We start from the raw sequence: 16275 nt of genomic DNA on the forward strand, positions 1-16275 counted from the left end.
ATTAGAAAGGGTGTGGTTAGTAGGTCAAGAGAGGTTCTCCTCCCCCTCTATTCTGCCTTGGGGAGGCCACATCTGGAGTATTGTGTCCAGTTCTGGGCCCCTCAGTTCAAGGACAGGGAATTGCTTGAGAGAGTCCAGCACAGAGCCACAAAGATGATGAAGGGAGTGGAATGTCTCCCTTATGAGGAAAGGCTGAGGGAGCTGGGTCTCTTGAGCTTGGAGAAGAGGAGACTGAGGGGTGACCTCATCAATGTTTCCAAATATGTTATGGGGGAGTGTCAGGACGATGGAGCCAGGCTTTTTTCCAGTGATGTCTAGTGATAGGACAAGGGGCAATGGGTGTGAACTGGAACATAGGAGGTTCCATGTAAACAACAGAAAAAACTTATTTGCTGTGAGAGTGACAGAGCACTGGAACAGGCTGCCCAGAGAGGTTGTGGAGTCTCCTTCACTGGAGACATTCAAAACCTGCCTGGACACGTTCCTGTGTGATGTGCTCTAGGTGACCCTGCTCTGGCAGGGGGGTTGGACTAGATGATCATTCAAGGTCCATTCCAACTCCTAAGATTCTGTTGAGTATAATCACAGTTTCAGAATATGACCGTACATTATTGCTTCCCATTCTTGGTAATAGAGCTTGAAGCTGATTCCATGAAAAGAGAAATTGCAGCCGTATTTGTCTCTTGGGACATGCATACAGCTGAATCTAGGCTCTTAGATTAATAAATTACCCTTTGGCTAGGTCCACAGTAAACTCAAGAATGCATAAATTAATTAGATTATTAAAAATTAGTTCCCAGGCCTGTGACAGTTCTTGCAAGGCCCCGAGGATAACTTTGACATAAAGTAGGCCATTTCATAAGCAGTGGACCTTGGAAATAGTTGAATAGTGAACAATTACATTTTTTTCAAGTATATTTTCATAGATTTTGTCCTGCTGTTTAAGTATGTTTTGTACTATAATCTACTTAACAAACTAACAGCTCAGTTATAGTCACATACATGACAGGATGATGGGAGATTTCTTCAGATGAAACTTGCAAAGCTATTTAAGGTAGGTAATTTTTACAAATTAAAATGTCTGCTGTAGCCCATTTATGTTGATGATTTCTTTCAAAACCTGCAGAAAAGGAAATTGTAACTTTGAATATGTAGTAATTTTCACAAAGATCTTAAATTGCTTAATTTAATGTTTTCAGAATTGTACCCCATCTTTGGGCAGAAATTGCCCTTTTGTCCCCTATTGAAATATATCAGGCCTGAGATGAAATATGGTGTTTCATCTGAAGCATGATAATACAAAGAAAAAATAGGTCATACTTGGTTGTTTGGTGTGTTGTTTCTTTGTTGTTTTGGTTTGGGTTTTTTGTTGTTTTGGTTTTGTTTGTATGTTTTTCTGGTGGGTTTTTTGTTTGCTTTTGTTTGTTTTGTCTTCTAATGTTTGCTGTTTAAAAAGGACAGTCTTAGGAAGGACTGCTCCTGGAGATCCTGGTTAAGTAGCTGAGCCTTTATTGCAGTCCCTTGGATGCTCATACTGTAGCCAGCACAGTTCAGTTTAAAATTCTTCTTTATATTAGTTGTCCTGTACAGATCACTGGCATTTCATGTGTTGGTGTGATTGAGAAAGAAAGCCACTGCCAGGAGAGCACTATGCCTTGCATTTCTCCCACTGATACTGCTATGGTGAGATGGCAGCCTGCAGGAGAATCTGGAAAATCAGACCCAGGCACTCCAGACGTCCCACCTTCCTTGACACAGTGACACAGTGCTTCGGGCAACCTTTAAAGAGAGAGTGGGTTGGATGAAATCTTATATCATACCTAAAGGGAAGAGGTTTGGACCAGAGGTCCAACCCTGTTTCCTCTGAGGTTTTACGGTGTGAGCAGCTGGGTATCCTCTGTAATTACACAAGAAGGACTTTAGATTGACTTTAGATTGACTTTAGAGACTTGACGTGGTAGGCAGAATTTGCCTGGCAGGGCTAAGATTTTTTTGTTTGCTTTTCTTAACTGTATGCAGACATGATTGTGTTATAAAATTATGGACTTCAGAGGCAGTGAGGAGAATGTGTTTGTCCGTGCAGCCTTACTTCTCCTTCCATAGGCTTCTGACTTGCCTGTGTGCAGAGGAAAGCCCTTAGAGAAAAGCCAGTGTGTGTTAATGCGTGGAGCCCTGTGCATAAATTAAGGTTGAGCAGGCCTACCTTGTATCTGGCAGTTCATCTGAATGCTTTAATTGCAAGGTAAGTTGCAGCCACCCATGAAATTCCAGATAAAAGCACGTTAGGAATTTTGAAGGATTCATATAAATAAATAAATAAATGGGTGAACCCGCACAGCTGATGACTGTACTAAAACCATCTCCTGTTTCCACTATTGTCAATACCAAAAGCACTTAGGAGACTGTACCAGGATTATTATATACACTGCTCAAGAGTGACTGCATGTTCTCATGACCAGGACATGAAACTGCAGCAACGTCTTGATCTCTTCTTCCTCTCTGCCCCCAAATCCTCCCCCCATTTGCGGATAATAGCCACCTCTTTAAACACACACTAGGTTTTTTGGTTTGGTTTGGTTTTGTTTGTTGTTGTTTTTTTCCATAGGCTAGGATCAGTAATGAACAAAACTAGTTAGAGTGTTTAAATGTATGCTGGCTTTGCATCCTTGGAGGAAAAAATGAAGAGGTTTAAAAGATGCTTAGGAGAAGAGGACAGAGCATTCACTTCTTAGCATGCAACTTGAGAATCACAGGATGGGCAGACAGATTGTGAATGGGAACTAGTAGCATGCCAAGATGAGTGGATTGCAGAGGCAAGAATTGGGGTGGAAGGAGTTGAAATAGTGGGTGATTTTCATGGCAGGGAGGGCTTGACCAGCAGCTCTGTGTGTAATAGTGAAGGAGCTGAGATGTTGGGAAGGGAGGAGGATGATTTGTCAGATGCGCCCTAAGAAGTAGTTTCAAGAGCAGTATGTGAAGCTCCTAGATGAGGCTGAGAGGTGACTCAGATAGCTAGTGAGGCTCTAGCCCTTAGAAACTGAAGGCTGTTATGCATGGCTATTACGTGATGTGGCTGAAGATGGGAAATATCATGTCTTTGGAAACTTGTCCTAGGGTTGAATCAAAATAAATATTTCCCTGTCTAGTTTGGAAGACACTCAGCTTGGTATTATTTATTTAATCAAAGTAATTTGGTGTGGTTTTAAGAATTTTGCTTTTAAGAATTTATTACTTCTGTTTTCTTTTAAACTGTGGGGTTAAAAGAGTTTTCTCTTCCCGAGTGGCAGTTAGAAAGAAGTGCAAATACCTGTGATGTTATTCTGATTATGTTGCAGCAGCAGGTACTTGAGACTTGTGGTACAGGGGTAGAGCCATTCCATCTTGTTTGCCTTGCTCTTCCTCTTGCTTGTAACGGTGCGTTTGGAAACTGCTCCAGTGCAGCTGGTGCTGTGTTTGATTGTCCTTTAATAATTCTCTTTGAGCAAGTTAAGAAGTTGATTGGGTTAAAGAAAACGACAGGAAAAGCTGCGGTGCCAACTAGCCCTGTAGCTTTGCTTCTGTGTGTAGAAGTGCCATGGTTGAGAAAGTCAGGGGCATGTTACTGAGCTTGGTCAGGCATGATAGGGCATAGGTGAAGTGGCAGAGAAGGAGGGATGTTACTGCCTTTAAGTTACATGACTTTAAGTAATTCAGTTAAAAAAAAAAAAAAAGAAAAAGAAACAAACACTAAAACTAAAGAAAAAACCAAAACTTAAAAAAAAAAAGAAAACAAAACCAAACAACCAGATTCTCTAGAAGTTTCTGCTTCTCAAGTCTCAATTCTGAGTTTAGGCCTTAATGAAGATCTGAAATTACCTTTATACCATGACTTTCTATAATAATGTAGAAAAGCAGTTATATAAATCAGTGATAAACTTTGAATATTTTGACACTAGACATGTGTAATAACTTGAATCTGTATATAGTTGTATATCATCCTGATACAGTCTGTAAGACAGAGAACAGGACATGTCATTCAGGGTTGACAGTGCTTGTGTCACTGCTGCTCATGTGATGCTACTACTGCTGCAGCTGATCTGGGACAGCTGGAACTCTGCAGCATTGCTGCTTCCAAAGTCCTAGATGTGAAGTCTTGCAGAGATGCTGTATGGACACACAGAAATAGTTATTGTATTCTTCCTCTGCATGGACATGCCAAATGCTTGAAAAACAGTTCAGGGTGTCTGTTAGTTACTGCTCTTAAGTAACCTATCTATGCAAAATACTGGGAAGCAACTGTTTGTTGTTTTTTTTTTCTGTTTTTTTTTTTTTTTTTTTTCTGTGGTTTTAATATGACACTTTCTTTCTGCCCTCTGATAGGAAAATCTTCAGAAAGATTTTATTTATTTAATAATATACTTTATAAAGAAAGAGAAATAGTGTTGATGTATCTATAATTTGTTAATCTGCAGCCAAAGGCTTTCTTTCATAGTTGAAGCATGTTTAGATGTCTTTCAGCCTTGCTGTCAGAGGACATTTTCCACAAGTTTTTTAAGACCAGTCTTCCTAAACACTGGTTATTAAATGTGTGTATACTTTTGTGCTTGCAGTAGCTTTGCAGACTACTTCACTGAAGTGTTAAAAAAAAAGTATTTGTCCATTTAAAACACAGGGGCAAATAGTTATATATATTTCTTTCTGGTCTTGTTTTAATTGTTTAGTAAAAATGCAGAAGTAAATTGAAAAAGCACCACTAACCTTCTAATTATCAGCTAACCTTGTAAACATTAAAAAAAAAATTATTTAAAAGTATGATAAAAGAATCACAGAATTACTTTGGTTGGAAAAGACCTTAAAAATCACCAAGTCCAACCATCAATGTAACAATGACAAGTTCCTAACTAAATCATATCCCTTAGTACTATGCCTTTATGACTCTTAAATACTTACAGGGATGGTGACTCCACGACTGCCCTGGGCAGCCCATTCCAATGTCTGACCGTTCTTCAGTATAGAAGTACTTCCTAATATCCAATCTAAACCTCTGCTGTCGCATCTTGAGGCCATTTCCTCTTGTCCTTTCTCTTACAACTTGATTGAACAGACCGATTATCAGCTCACTACAACCTCCTTTCAGGTAGTTGTAGAGAGCAAAAAAGTCTCCCCTCAGCTTCCCTTTCTCTAGGCTAAACAACTCCACCTCCCTCAGCCACCCCTCCTAAGACATATGCTCCAAACCCTTCATCAGCTTTGTTGCCCTTCTTTGGACATGCTCTAGTAGCTCAATGTCCTTTCTGTAGTGAGGAGAGTCCCCAAACTGAACACAGTACTTGGGTTGTGCCTTCACTGGTGCTGAGTACAGGGGTAGGTTTGCCTCCCTGGTCCTGCTGGTCACGCTATTCCTTATGCAGTCAGGATGCTGTTGGCCATGGCCACCTGGGCACACTGGTGGCTCATGTTCAGCTGGCTGTCAATCAACACACCAAGGTTCTTTTCAGCTGGGCAGCTCTCCAGCCACTCCTCCCAAAGCCTGTAGCGGTGCTGCGTGTTGTTGTGGCTGAAGTGCAGTACCCAACATTTTGCCTTATTGAAACTCTTGGAATTGGCCTTGGCCCATTGATCCAGCCTGTCTAGATCCCTCTGCAGAGCCTCCCTGCCCTCAAGCACATCAACACTTCCACCCAATTTAATGTAATCTGAAAATTTACTGATGGTGCACTCTATCCCCTTGTCTAGATCATTGATAAAGATGTGAAACAGGAGTGGCCCCAATACTGAGCCCTGGAGAACACCACCCATGACCGGCCACCAGCTGGATTTAACTCCATTGATTACAAATTGTTGGGCTCAGCCATCCAATCAGTTTTTAACCCAGCAAAACGTATGCCCATCCAAGGCATGAGCAGCCAGTTTTTCTATGAATATACTGTGGGAAACAGTGTCAAGAAGCAATATTCTGAATGGTCAGAGTTGCTCTAGAAGATAAATAATACCAAGAGATGAAATACTACATTTTGTTGCTCTAAATGCCTTTTAGTATAGAGGTAACTTACCTCTCATATGGTTATGCTGAAATACTGCTTCCTGGCATTGAGGACTTCCTCTGTGTGGGATACGTGATCTCATCATTGCTGTTTGACTCTTCTTTGAACTCCTTCCAATTTACCCAAGTCCTGTGCTGCTGGCCCTGTCACTAGGCATGGTGTTCCAGGAAGGGCCATGCCCCCCTCTTGCCTGCAGTGTACTGTGGGGAGCTCATATTGCCCAGTGGCTGTCATCCGTTGTCCCACCTGTCCTTCCTCAAATGGCCTCCCTGTCCCACGTCAGCAGCTGGTGCTCCCAGTACCCCAGGGTCCTGGGGATGCAACTGCCTGCACCAGCAATGCCAAAAGGCCTCTTGGCTGGTCTTTCTTTCACAGGCAGGAGGGACAGCTGTGGTGGTGGCCCATCCACTACTTTCCTTTAGTCATTTATTCTGACATATCTTTTTGTTTTTCTCAGATTTGTTTCAAATTAATTCCTAGTCTCTGGTTGGCTAACGCATATTTGACCTGTTTGCTGTTTACATCAACACCTATATATGTAGACAGATCAAAATACCCTTTATTAAGCACATCTACATTCTAGTCCTAAATCCATGTGTTGTCAGATTTGGTAGAGGTGAACGGTAGTGTAAACAAGATTACATTCAATTCTCAGTAGCCCGAGTTCAGAGGCTTTTAAAATTTTTGTTTCTGAAGTAGGTATACAAGGAAACTTAGTAATGACAATGGAAGTAAAATCAGATCTAGCTGTAACTTTTGATTGCCAGTTAAAGCTTTTAGATTATATTGACCTCTGTTTCGTGCATCCCTTCTTAGGTACATTAAAGGAATTACTCTGAGCAAGTTACAAAAATATTGGAAGTTTGCTTCTCATAACTTTCTGGAGCTACTCGCTCTGACTCTAGAAGGAGCAGTGTCTCATTAGGGACACTATAAATAAATACAAGTCTCATTTTTCTGTGCCACTAAGTAGGTCCCACTTCAGTTCAGAGCAAATACCTTATGTAAGTCTAGTGTAGAGAACTTCCTCAGTGCATACTCATTGTTGACATTGACCTATTGATAATGAAACTCAAAGCCTGTGTTCTCTTGTGAAGGGTAGACAGAGCTTTGTGTGAACTGTCAAAGGAAATTAGAATTTTAGTAACTGATGTAGAAACAGAAGGCTGCCTTTGTATTTTTTTTTATCCTACTGTGCCTTTGACTCATATTGTTAACTACTTAGAATTAGGTCCACTGTACTAACCAGAAGTTAAACTTTTAGGAAAACTTTTAAACTTATAAAGTTTTAGGAAAAACAAAAACAAAAAACCCCATATCTCCTCCATCTCCTCAGTATTACTGTTTCAAAAAGGTTCTACAGTAATGTGTGTACAGTAATGATGTGGCGTTGGTGGACATAGTTTAGGGGAGAACTTTGTAGAGTAGGGGTGATGGTTGGACTCGATCGTAAGGATCATTTCCAACTGGAATGATTCTATGATTCTAATAGTTTCTTGCTCACAAGAAATTCACTTCAAGAAAGCAACTGTGTCTTTCTTCTCAAGAATCAGAATCCTGTTTTCTATAATTTTAAAGATGTGTAGTTGTTGCTGTGGATGCATAAGAAAGTGCTTTGTTGTTTTTTTTTCCTAAATTGTTTTTATAACATTCCAACCCAACCACTGTGAATATTTCTTAGTTGTCTTAAATAAGACATATACTTCCTCTTTACCTGACAAGTGAGACTTAACCCTGAGGAATGTTAAAATGTGCCCTGTCAGAACGTGTTGGTGACGTGACAATATATCAAGTGCCTGTTTTGTGACAGCATCTGACATTATGTAACTGTGGGTTGTAATTATTCAGATATGATGTTTGCGGACATATGAACTTGGAAGAGCACAGCATGTCAACTGCATAAGGAAGTGTCCAAAGAAAATAAAATATTTCTCTTGCATCTTGCTTCTTAGCTCTGGAGGCAGCTACAGTGCCTGCCAGTGTAATATTTACACAGCAGTTGAGGTGTGAAATTGCCTGCCATGGTGACATCCTAATCCATTTTGGCAGTGCTGTGACGAGTATAGAGCATGAACGTGTGCAGACCTGTTTGGTGAAACTGAGGGCAGACCTAAAGTAAAAGATAAAGAGACTGAAGAAGAAAGGGAGCTTTCCTTGAATTTGCAGCCTTGCTGTTTCAGTTCAGAGTTCAGTATTTGAAGTGCTGATGGAGCAGGGGGAGCAGCAAGTGCCTCTGGAGCCACTTTATGCGAGGAGTGTAAAAATTGTGATGTATTTATAATACGGATGATGACCATGAGCCCTGGTCACATGCTGACAAAAGGAGCAAAGCAAAGCTACAGTCTTCTGAGTGCTGGAAACTTTCACTCTTAATTTTTCAGTTCTACTCTGTGGACTTTCTTGAAGTAAACTGTATCTCATATGGTGGGTTAACATAGAAGGCTGCATATGAAGACTGTGCACACTTTAACCATCTGTTGTAGTGAGCTGAGGTTACTGTTGAAGCTGGCAAAAATGTATCAGACGGGCTCCGTATTGCACTTCAGCAAAACAAAAGGTATCTAATTAAAAACACTTTTTAAAAAAAATAGAAAGCAAGGTTGATGTTCAATCTCTTTAGTATAAAGTGTGTTGTTTAAGTAGTTATTCTTTCTGTAGTCATTTCCTTGGATTGTTAGTGTACTTGGTCTTGTTTTGTGCATTAAGCTGTTAATGTAGTCCAATTTTACATTTATACTAGGTCCTTTCTGCTAGTGAAAGTAAGAAGTTCTTCCCAAGTATTTCCAGTTATGCTTTGATTACTTTCTGTTGTTACTCTGTCAGTGGACCAGGCCACATTTATTTCAAGACTATTGATCTCAAACCTGAAAAGCTTATCTTGTTGTTTATTAGTGTCTTGTAAAGTTTGAAACTTACTAGGGCTGTAGTTATGCGGCCTGCTTGCTTCATTTTTGCCATAGGTACATTTTCAACCTTCAGCCAGTGGAGTGCCAGGAGACAATGGCCCACTGGGATGCTGTGTTCCTGGGGGAATACATGATTAAGATTAATCCTTTTCCTCAAGGCAGAGATGTGGAGGTTCTTGTGGTGATTTTCTAAGCATCTGTTTTGGACAATTACTTGCATTTCCTCACGCTTGTTCCTATTTCTGTTTTTCACTGTCTAGTATGAATAGACTGTAGTTTCCAGTCCACCTAAATCCTCAGATCTGGCATACTCAGAAAATGGTAAGGATTGCTTGAGGAAAGGTGAAGGAAAACTAGTACCTTCTGAGTTTGGTGATAGGGCTGATAGATTACCAATTTTAAAAATCTAAAGCGAGAGCCATAGGCTGTGCTAGCAGCTGCTGTAATGGCAGTGAGAGTTGGGAGTGTGGAGTGCAGCAACAGGGGCTAAGCATCCATGCTGGTGCGCTTCACAGGCTTTGCTTTGGTTAGCTATAGCCTGGTGGTGTGGACTAACCACCTGTTAGGTTTTCTCCAGGAACACATTCCTGTTAAATTTTATCCAAAAAAATTGTGGTTTACATGCTCTGAAATCCTTCCACAGCTTGAGCTACAGTGTTGTGTGACGCAGTGTGCTCCCAATAAAATGCACGTGTAGAAAGTGACTGCAAGGAGGGTCTGCACAAAAGGTTAGCAAAAGGTCCTTGGTGAAAGAGGCCATTACTGACTATTGATATGTAAAAGGGGGATGGGATAAAGTGTCTGAAGGAGATAAAAAGTCAAATATATACAGCTTGATTAAAGTTGTGGCTTGCCGATAAAATAGTCATATAATTTGCTGGTGACATGGTTTGTGGCATGGCGGCTTGGTTGTAGGTGTAGAAGTGTACTGCAGTATTAAAAGCAGATAGGATTTTCATCTCAGCTATTTTGGAAAGATGGACATAAGCTGATATTGGTGATGTAAGCCTAAATATGATTAACAGATTCAACAAACTTAATACTATGCAGACTGAAGCAGGAAAGAATTGATGTTTATTAAAATTACTGAGGTAAACATGAAGACATGTTATTAGTTTTAAATGTGTGGAGATTTGGCCCAGTATGTGGAGTTTCTCAAGGAAAGCAAATAGCCTAGATCTGGAGGAGAGCATGTTGTAGCCAACTGTGAGACACCTGTTTAGCTGATCTTTAGCTTAAGCAAGTATAAATGGCCAAGTTGTATTTTGACAGCCAGCTGCTACCGCCATCCTATTCTGAATTGGCAGCCACATGTTTTCACTGATGAGCAACTCACCAGCTTTCCAGGTAAGTGCATATTTTCATACAATGAAGTAAATGTATTACACAACAGGAGAGAGAAAATAGGAAAAAGAGTGATATCCGTGTTACAAACACATGTATTATGCATGACCCAGAGTGCATACTTGTGATAATATTTGTCTTTTTTATACTTTTAACACTAGGTCTACCCTGAATTACAAATCACCAATGTTGTTGAAGCCAACCAGCCAGTTACGATCCAGAACTGGTGCAAGAGGGGATGGAAGCAATGCAACGGCCACCCCCATATTGTGGTTCCCTACAGGTGTTTGGGTGAGTGACTGACTTTCAGTCCATATTTTCCTGCTCTTAGGTTTCTCATTCTCTTCATGAAACAGATTGAGAATCTGTATAAATCACTTCCATGTCTCTGTATTACCACCCTCTTTCAGGTGGGTATTGTCCAGCATTAACTGGAGAGAAAATACTCCTGCTCTTCCGGGTACTATTTTCATGAGATGTTTCTGCTAATTGTCTTGATTTTTGTCATTATCTATCTTCCCCCTCTTTTCCTCCCATACAGACATGCATGTGTGCACCCACTTTGCAGTTTTTTTGCTTGTAAGCTATCCATCTTTTCCCTAAATAAATACTTTTTCTCCATTATTTTTTTTGTAGTGTCTAATACTTTATCTCTTACTGTGAAAGACAGTGAGAATCTCTTTTTATTGAGAGCAAGCTAAAGCTAGATTATAGATTCCCCCGTTTCTTTCTACAGCTTTATTTTTGTAACAGTTGCTTGCTATTCTCTCTGGTGTCCCAGGTGCTTTGAATCGATTTCACCGATTTAAAAGGGAGTCCTTAATTGTTTGCTAACTTTTACTTATGTCAGCATTCAGAAAACAGAATCATGTTAATTTGTTGTTTTCATTAATATTCTAGGCACAATATTTTCTTGAGATTATTCCACACACTATTTAAATATGTTGTTTTAACATTGCCTTTTGAATTGTCCTAAGTCAGGTGCCTAGTTTAAATGCTGCAGTTTAGAGTTACAACCTACTTTTTTTCTGCTAAGCCGGGGCGGCAAAAATATCTGAAAAGCATCTCAGGCCAGTTATTCTATGAAAGAAATAATGAGAGAGACTCAGAAAATGCACAATCTTTCTAGAATTTTTGTTCATTTATGTAGAATAGGTCAAATGCATGGCATTCTCTGCCTGATTCCCAGGCAGTGAGAGTGCCAATTTAAGAAAGATAGGACTGCAGAGTAGCTAACAAGCATGGTACTGCTGTGGGCAAAGGTGCCAAAGCAAATGATGTGCACAACCTATACCATGAAGTATCAGGGAAATTTTATTGTTCAGCTAAGTTTTTAGATCTGATGCTTGTATGTATGGATATGAAATAGGCATTTCTAGACCTGTAGTATATCATTACTGGTGCTAATGCAGGTAAGAATAACAACTTTCTTCTGAGCAAAAGTGTTCAAGGAGAACCCAAATTTAAGACTTTTGATGGGGGGCGAGGACCTACTTCTAGGCATAAATCCTGGCTGCAGGAAGGAACCTGCTGTATTTTGTGTGCTTTCTGGACTTCTGTGTGACTTAAGTTGGTCACTTCTACCAAAAACTTTAATGCTGAAAGGGGTGTGCTCTTCTACCCATTTGTTGCCATATTTTCTTTAGTTTTCCACAATCAAGATAAAAATATCATTGACTGTATAGTGTCAATATACTTGTAGAGCCAGATAAGTAACTTGTTAGAGGTGGGGCAGAACTGCAGTGTTACCTAGCTTCATCATTATATATTTGATCAGATTATGTGTGAGTGCACTTTCATTAATTAGAGATATGGTGGGAGATAATCAGCCTAGTGGAACTATAAAAACTAATTTTTATTATTTGTTTTCATCATAAGTAAAACTCTGAATTACGGTCACAGAACTATTATGCTCAGGATTCTCTATACTTATGTAGATTTGGTCAGTGCCCTGGAGAACTTACAACCTAATTTCAGATAAAAGACAGTGTCATCACAAGAGCAAATGAATATAAATTGGCCATGAATAAATTTAATCTTGAAATTATGAGGAAGTTTCTGCAAGATTGAGGAGCTACAGTGGTCTTCAGTTAGAAAGAATAAGAAGTCTAGTAATTTAGAAGGAAGCTCATAAATTTATGAAATGGTTATATGCAATTCCCTGCAGGAGTCAGCAACTGGACTTGGACTTTTAAGGTGTCTTTCCTGACTTACAGTTTTGAACGAAAAATTAGCAGTTGACTGTCTCCTGTGTTAGGTAGCAAGGTAGGCATTGCTTGCTGGAGGCAAAAATTTTAGGACATTTAAACACCTTGTTCCTGTTAATGCTTTACACTTAGCTCCTGTTGTATATTTTTAAATCCCCCCTATGCTATTTTTTGACTGATTTCCTTGTAATTGAGGCTTACAAAGTTTTGTCTGCCTGCACTTGTGTTTGCATCTTACTCCTATGCTGCCATTCATCCTTTGACCCTGACTAGAAAAAAAACCAAGCAGAAGCAAAAGCCTTAGATACTGATGTTCCCAAGAGTCTACTGTGAGAAGAGTGGCCACATAATTACTTACACTGGAGGAAAATGGTGAATGTGGCCAGTATTTGTCATTTCTCCATCAACCAGCCCTCTACTTGATGTGTGTGGTTAAAGTTGGACTTCCCTGTGTGATGTGGTGAAAGTGCGCTAGAGGAGGAGGCTGGAGCAATGGATCATTTTCCCACATGTGAGGCTGGGAGTACAGCCCATCATGGGAAGTCAGACTTGCTTAGTACCCAGCAGCTTGGTATTCATCTGTGGCTTGCAGCCCAGTCTGCCCTCACTTGTTGACTTGCTGCCTTTATAGAGGTGAACCTGGTCGTAAGATGAACAGATCCTCTGTAATGAGAGTAAGTCTTGAAGGAAAAAAAAGATGTAGTTCAGGGTTTTTAACCAAAACTGTTCATTTACTTTTTCTGTTAGTCGGTTGCCCTTTTGATTTATTAGTTTGATTTTTCTGTAGTCTAAAAGTTGTGTTCGAATACCTTGAACACTCTTGCTACCTTGTACATCAAGGGGGTAGACTGGAGGTACATTAAATTTGGTCTGTTAACTTCTCATGGCTTTAACAGATGATATTTTAAAATATTTTTATGTAGTATGTTGTTTATTTGGATTTGTTTTTTGGTTTGTTTTTTATCTTCTGTAACTCATCTTGGAGCATGCATGAACAGCTCAGTATGGAGATACTAATTTTATTAATTATCACTGTAAGCAGTACTATATCTGTCTTTAGAATACTATTTCCAAAATATTATTTTTACAGAGTTAAGGAGTCCTGAGAGCTCTTTTTCAGTTTCAGAAGTTGGGCACTGGTAGTAATTTTTGTGCAGGTAAACTGTTGATGTGGACTGCCATTAAATCCTTTGACTCTGGTCAGAACTGGGATGCCAAAAGGAAGTTGGGCAGTGGGCAGCTGATTGCATGGCGGAGTCAGAAATTTTGCTTATTCTTCGAGAATCACTTTCAGGATCGTGAGGCAGCTTATAGTTCCTTCCTTCTTGACATTGGTTTGCCACAGAGGTGAGAAATGGCAACTGACAGAAATGTGTCTGCTTTTAGGCCAGAGCATCTTCACAGTCCATTTACATCCTAGTCTTCAGCTGAGGCTTTCTGAGATGTGTAGCGATCACATCGCTACAGGAGTTGGCTGCTCAGCAAGTTTTTTTTCTCTGAGACTCATGCAGGATGGTAGTTATTGCAGCTATTTGTAGCAGAATATGTTAGTAATATCTATTGGATTTACTACATTACGCATCTTCATGTTTTCTTAAGTAGATGCAACTAAAGCATGAAAGCAATAATTTAAATATGGAAAAATGAAAGCCCCTTATTTGAGTTAGCCATGTGTCTTTGCAGTGACCACATAAATGTAGCCCCTAAGAATATTTTAATAGAATCCAAAGAAAAAAAATCATTACTGGTTTAATACAATTTTTAAGATATTATTTTGTGCTTGTGTGCAGGGTTTCTTAATGTTTTTAAAACTGCAAGCTTTGAGAAAATGTTCTCATTCAATAAATCTGCTTTACCGATGCATTCGTTCCATGCTCCAAGGGACACAGGAGATGACTGTACAGTTTCAGCTCACTGATGAGGGGAAATGTCCTGTGAAAATAAAGCTGTTGAGTGAATTTTTGCTACCTTTCTCAACACACTGAAGACATTTGCCTTAAGACTATTTTTATCTTCCTCCTTTTAGACAATTGACATGTTCCAGTGTGTGCTTATTATGGCTAAAAGCTCTGTTAGCCACCTTGTAAGAGAAATAAGAAATTAGATGGCTATTTAGGTCTCTTGAATGATAATGTCAAAGTGTTGTCTTCAATAGGAAAAAAAATCTGGGATTTGAGGACTCTATTTTAGTAATTCAGGGATGAAAGGGCTAAATTATGCTGTTTAGGTGAGGAGTATGCTGCTTGACATAGAACGCTGAGTGTATTTCAGTGCTTTGGCAAAGATGAGCCATGTGGTGTGCTGGCAGAAAAGTGAAGATCTGCAGCACTTTCTTGGCATGGTGTGAAGTGTGCGTGCTGGCATCCTCACACCTGCAGCATGGAAAAAGCAGGTGTTTTTAAGACCAAGCCCTGCATTGTGGTTACAGCAAGCTTGCTGTGGGGCACAACTACAGGGTTTCATCAAGCAATACCAAGAAGCCCATGATTTCAACCTTGTTTTATGAAAATGGAAAATTATTCTTGAAAAATATCCTGGCCTCAGACCTGGCCGCCTTCATGTTGGAGGGAGATCTGCCACTGGCTGCAGCAGGAGGGCAGGGTTTCTGCCTCTGTTGGGGCAGTATGGGCAATAATTAGTTATGATTTCCTCTTTCCTCTCTACTTCTTGCCTGAGGAAAACCACTTGGCAAATTTGTGCAATGTGGGCTGTGAAATGTGAGGTAGTTCACTCTGTGTTGTCAGCTGGCAGCAGGACGGGGCATCCTTGTCTCGGTGCCATGATTCTTTGAATACCTTGAATAAATATATGGCTATTCTTTTCTAAATACTAACTCCTGATTTACTCTTGGTGAAATACACCCAAGCCCAGCAGCTCACTGAGCACCATAGCCCTGGAAATAGAGGAGAAGCTAAACTATACAAGATGTTAGTGGATTGATCTGTGGGCATGACAGATAAGCAACTGTGAGACAGGGTAATTACCAGGGCATTGATTAACTGTGCTGTGTAAAGTGCTTGCTTGTATACTCACATGTGACTCTACTTCATTATCCTGTTAATGTATTCTGCTAAGAACTGTATTCAGACAGTGTTTGAAGGATCCAGATGTATTGGAATATCATTATGTTTGTAGCCTCTGTCAATCAAAACGTGATTACTTGCAATCACTTGTTCATAAATGAGCGGATTAGGTTATATGACAAGTATATTTTACTGTTTAGTTATATAGTGAAAACGTTGGCTTCTGTTTCTGGTTTTAAAATAAACATCTTTGAAAATATTTATTAACTTATCATGCTTTATTATTCTAACAGCTTGTAAAGTTAACCACTTGATGTCAGAAGAAGAGGCATACTTAACTTTTGATATGCTTTCCTAGCCAGTTATACCAAATAAAACACCAGGGTTGTGCCTGGAATAAATGATTTAAATAGATACATGTAATTGACAGTTCCTGTGGTTCATCTGGTAGTTTACTTGTAATTTTAAGTGTGGGATTTTTTTCACACAAGCATGTGAAATGCCTGTTTACTTCTGCTTCATGACAGCACTTGTTGGTTTGTTTTTTTTCATCTCAGCTCACTGTCTAGGGCACCTATTTCTGACTGCAATGACAAAGCTTCTATTCTTGATACTTTGGAAGCACTTTCCACTGGCTTTTCCATGCAGTGCTTAATCAACAGAGTGACATTAAATAATTGTCTTGGAGTTTTCCTGTGCCTCCTAGTTTAGCAATCCACCTCCAGCTTGCCTCTGTCTCCGCTCAGCCATGTGAGTGAAGCAGAAAAGCCTC

General features: G+C 39.8%; 1 protein-coding gene across 6 annotated transcripts in view; it reads left to right on the forward strand.

Annotated features, from left to right (window-relative positions):
- Positions 1 to 16275, forward strand: part of APP (amyloid beta (A4) precursor protein) — a 171329-nt gene that overhangs the window by 14377 nt on the left and 140677 nt on the right. For all 6 annotated transcript variants that reach the window (XM_009995428.1, XM_009995429.1, XM_009995431.1 and 3 more), the window contains exon 2: positions 10435 to 10564. In XM_009995428.1, coding sequence (XP_009993730.1) covers positions 10435 to 10564 — 130 coding nt within the window. The remainder of the gene's footprint in view (positions 1 to 10434; positions 10565 to 16275) is intronic.

Source organism: Chaetura pelagica, unplaced genomic scaffold, assembly GCF_000747805.2.
Source record: "Chaetura pelagica isolate M959 unplaced genomic scaffold, ChaPel_1.0 scaffold23, whole genome shotgun sequence".
Lineage (NCBI taxonomy): Eukaryota > Metazoa > Chordata > Aves > Apodiformes > Apodidae > Chaetura > Chaetura pelagica.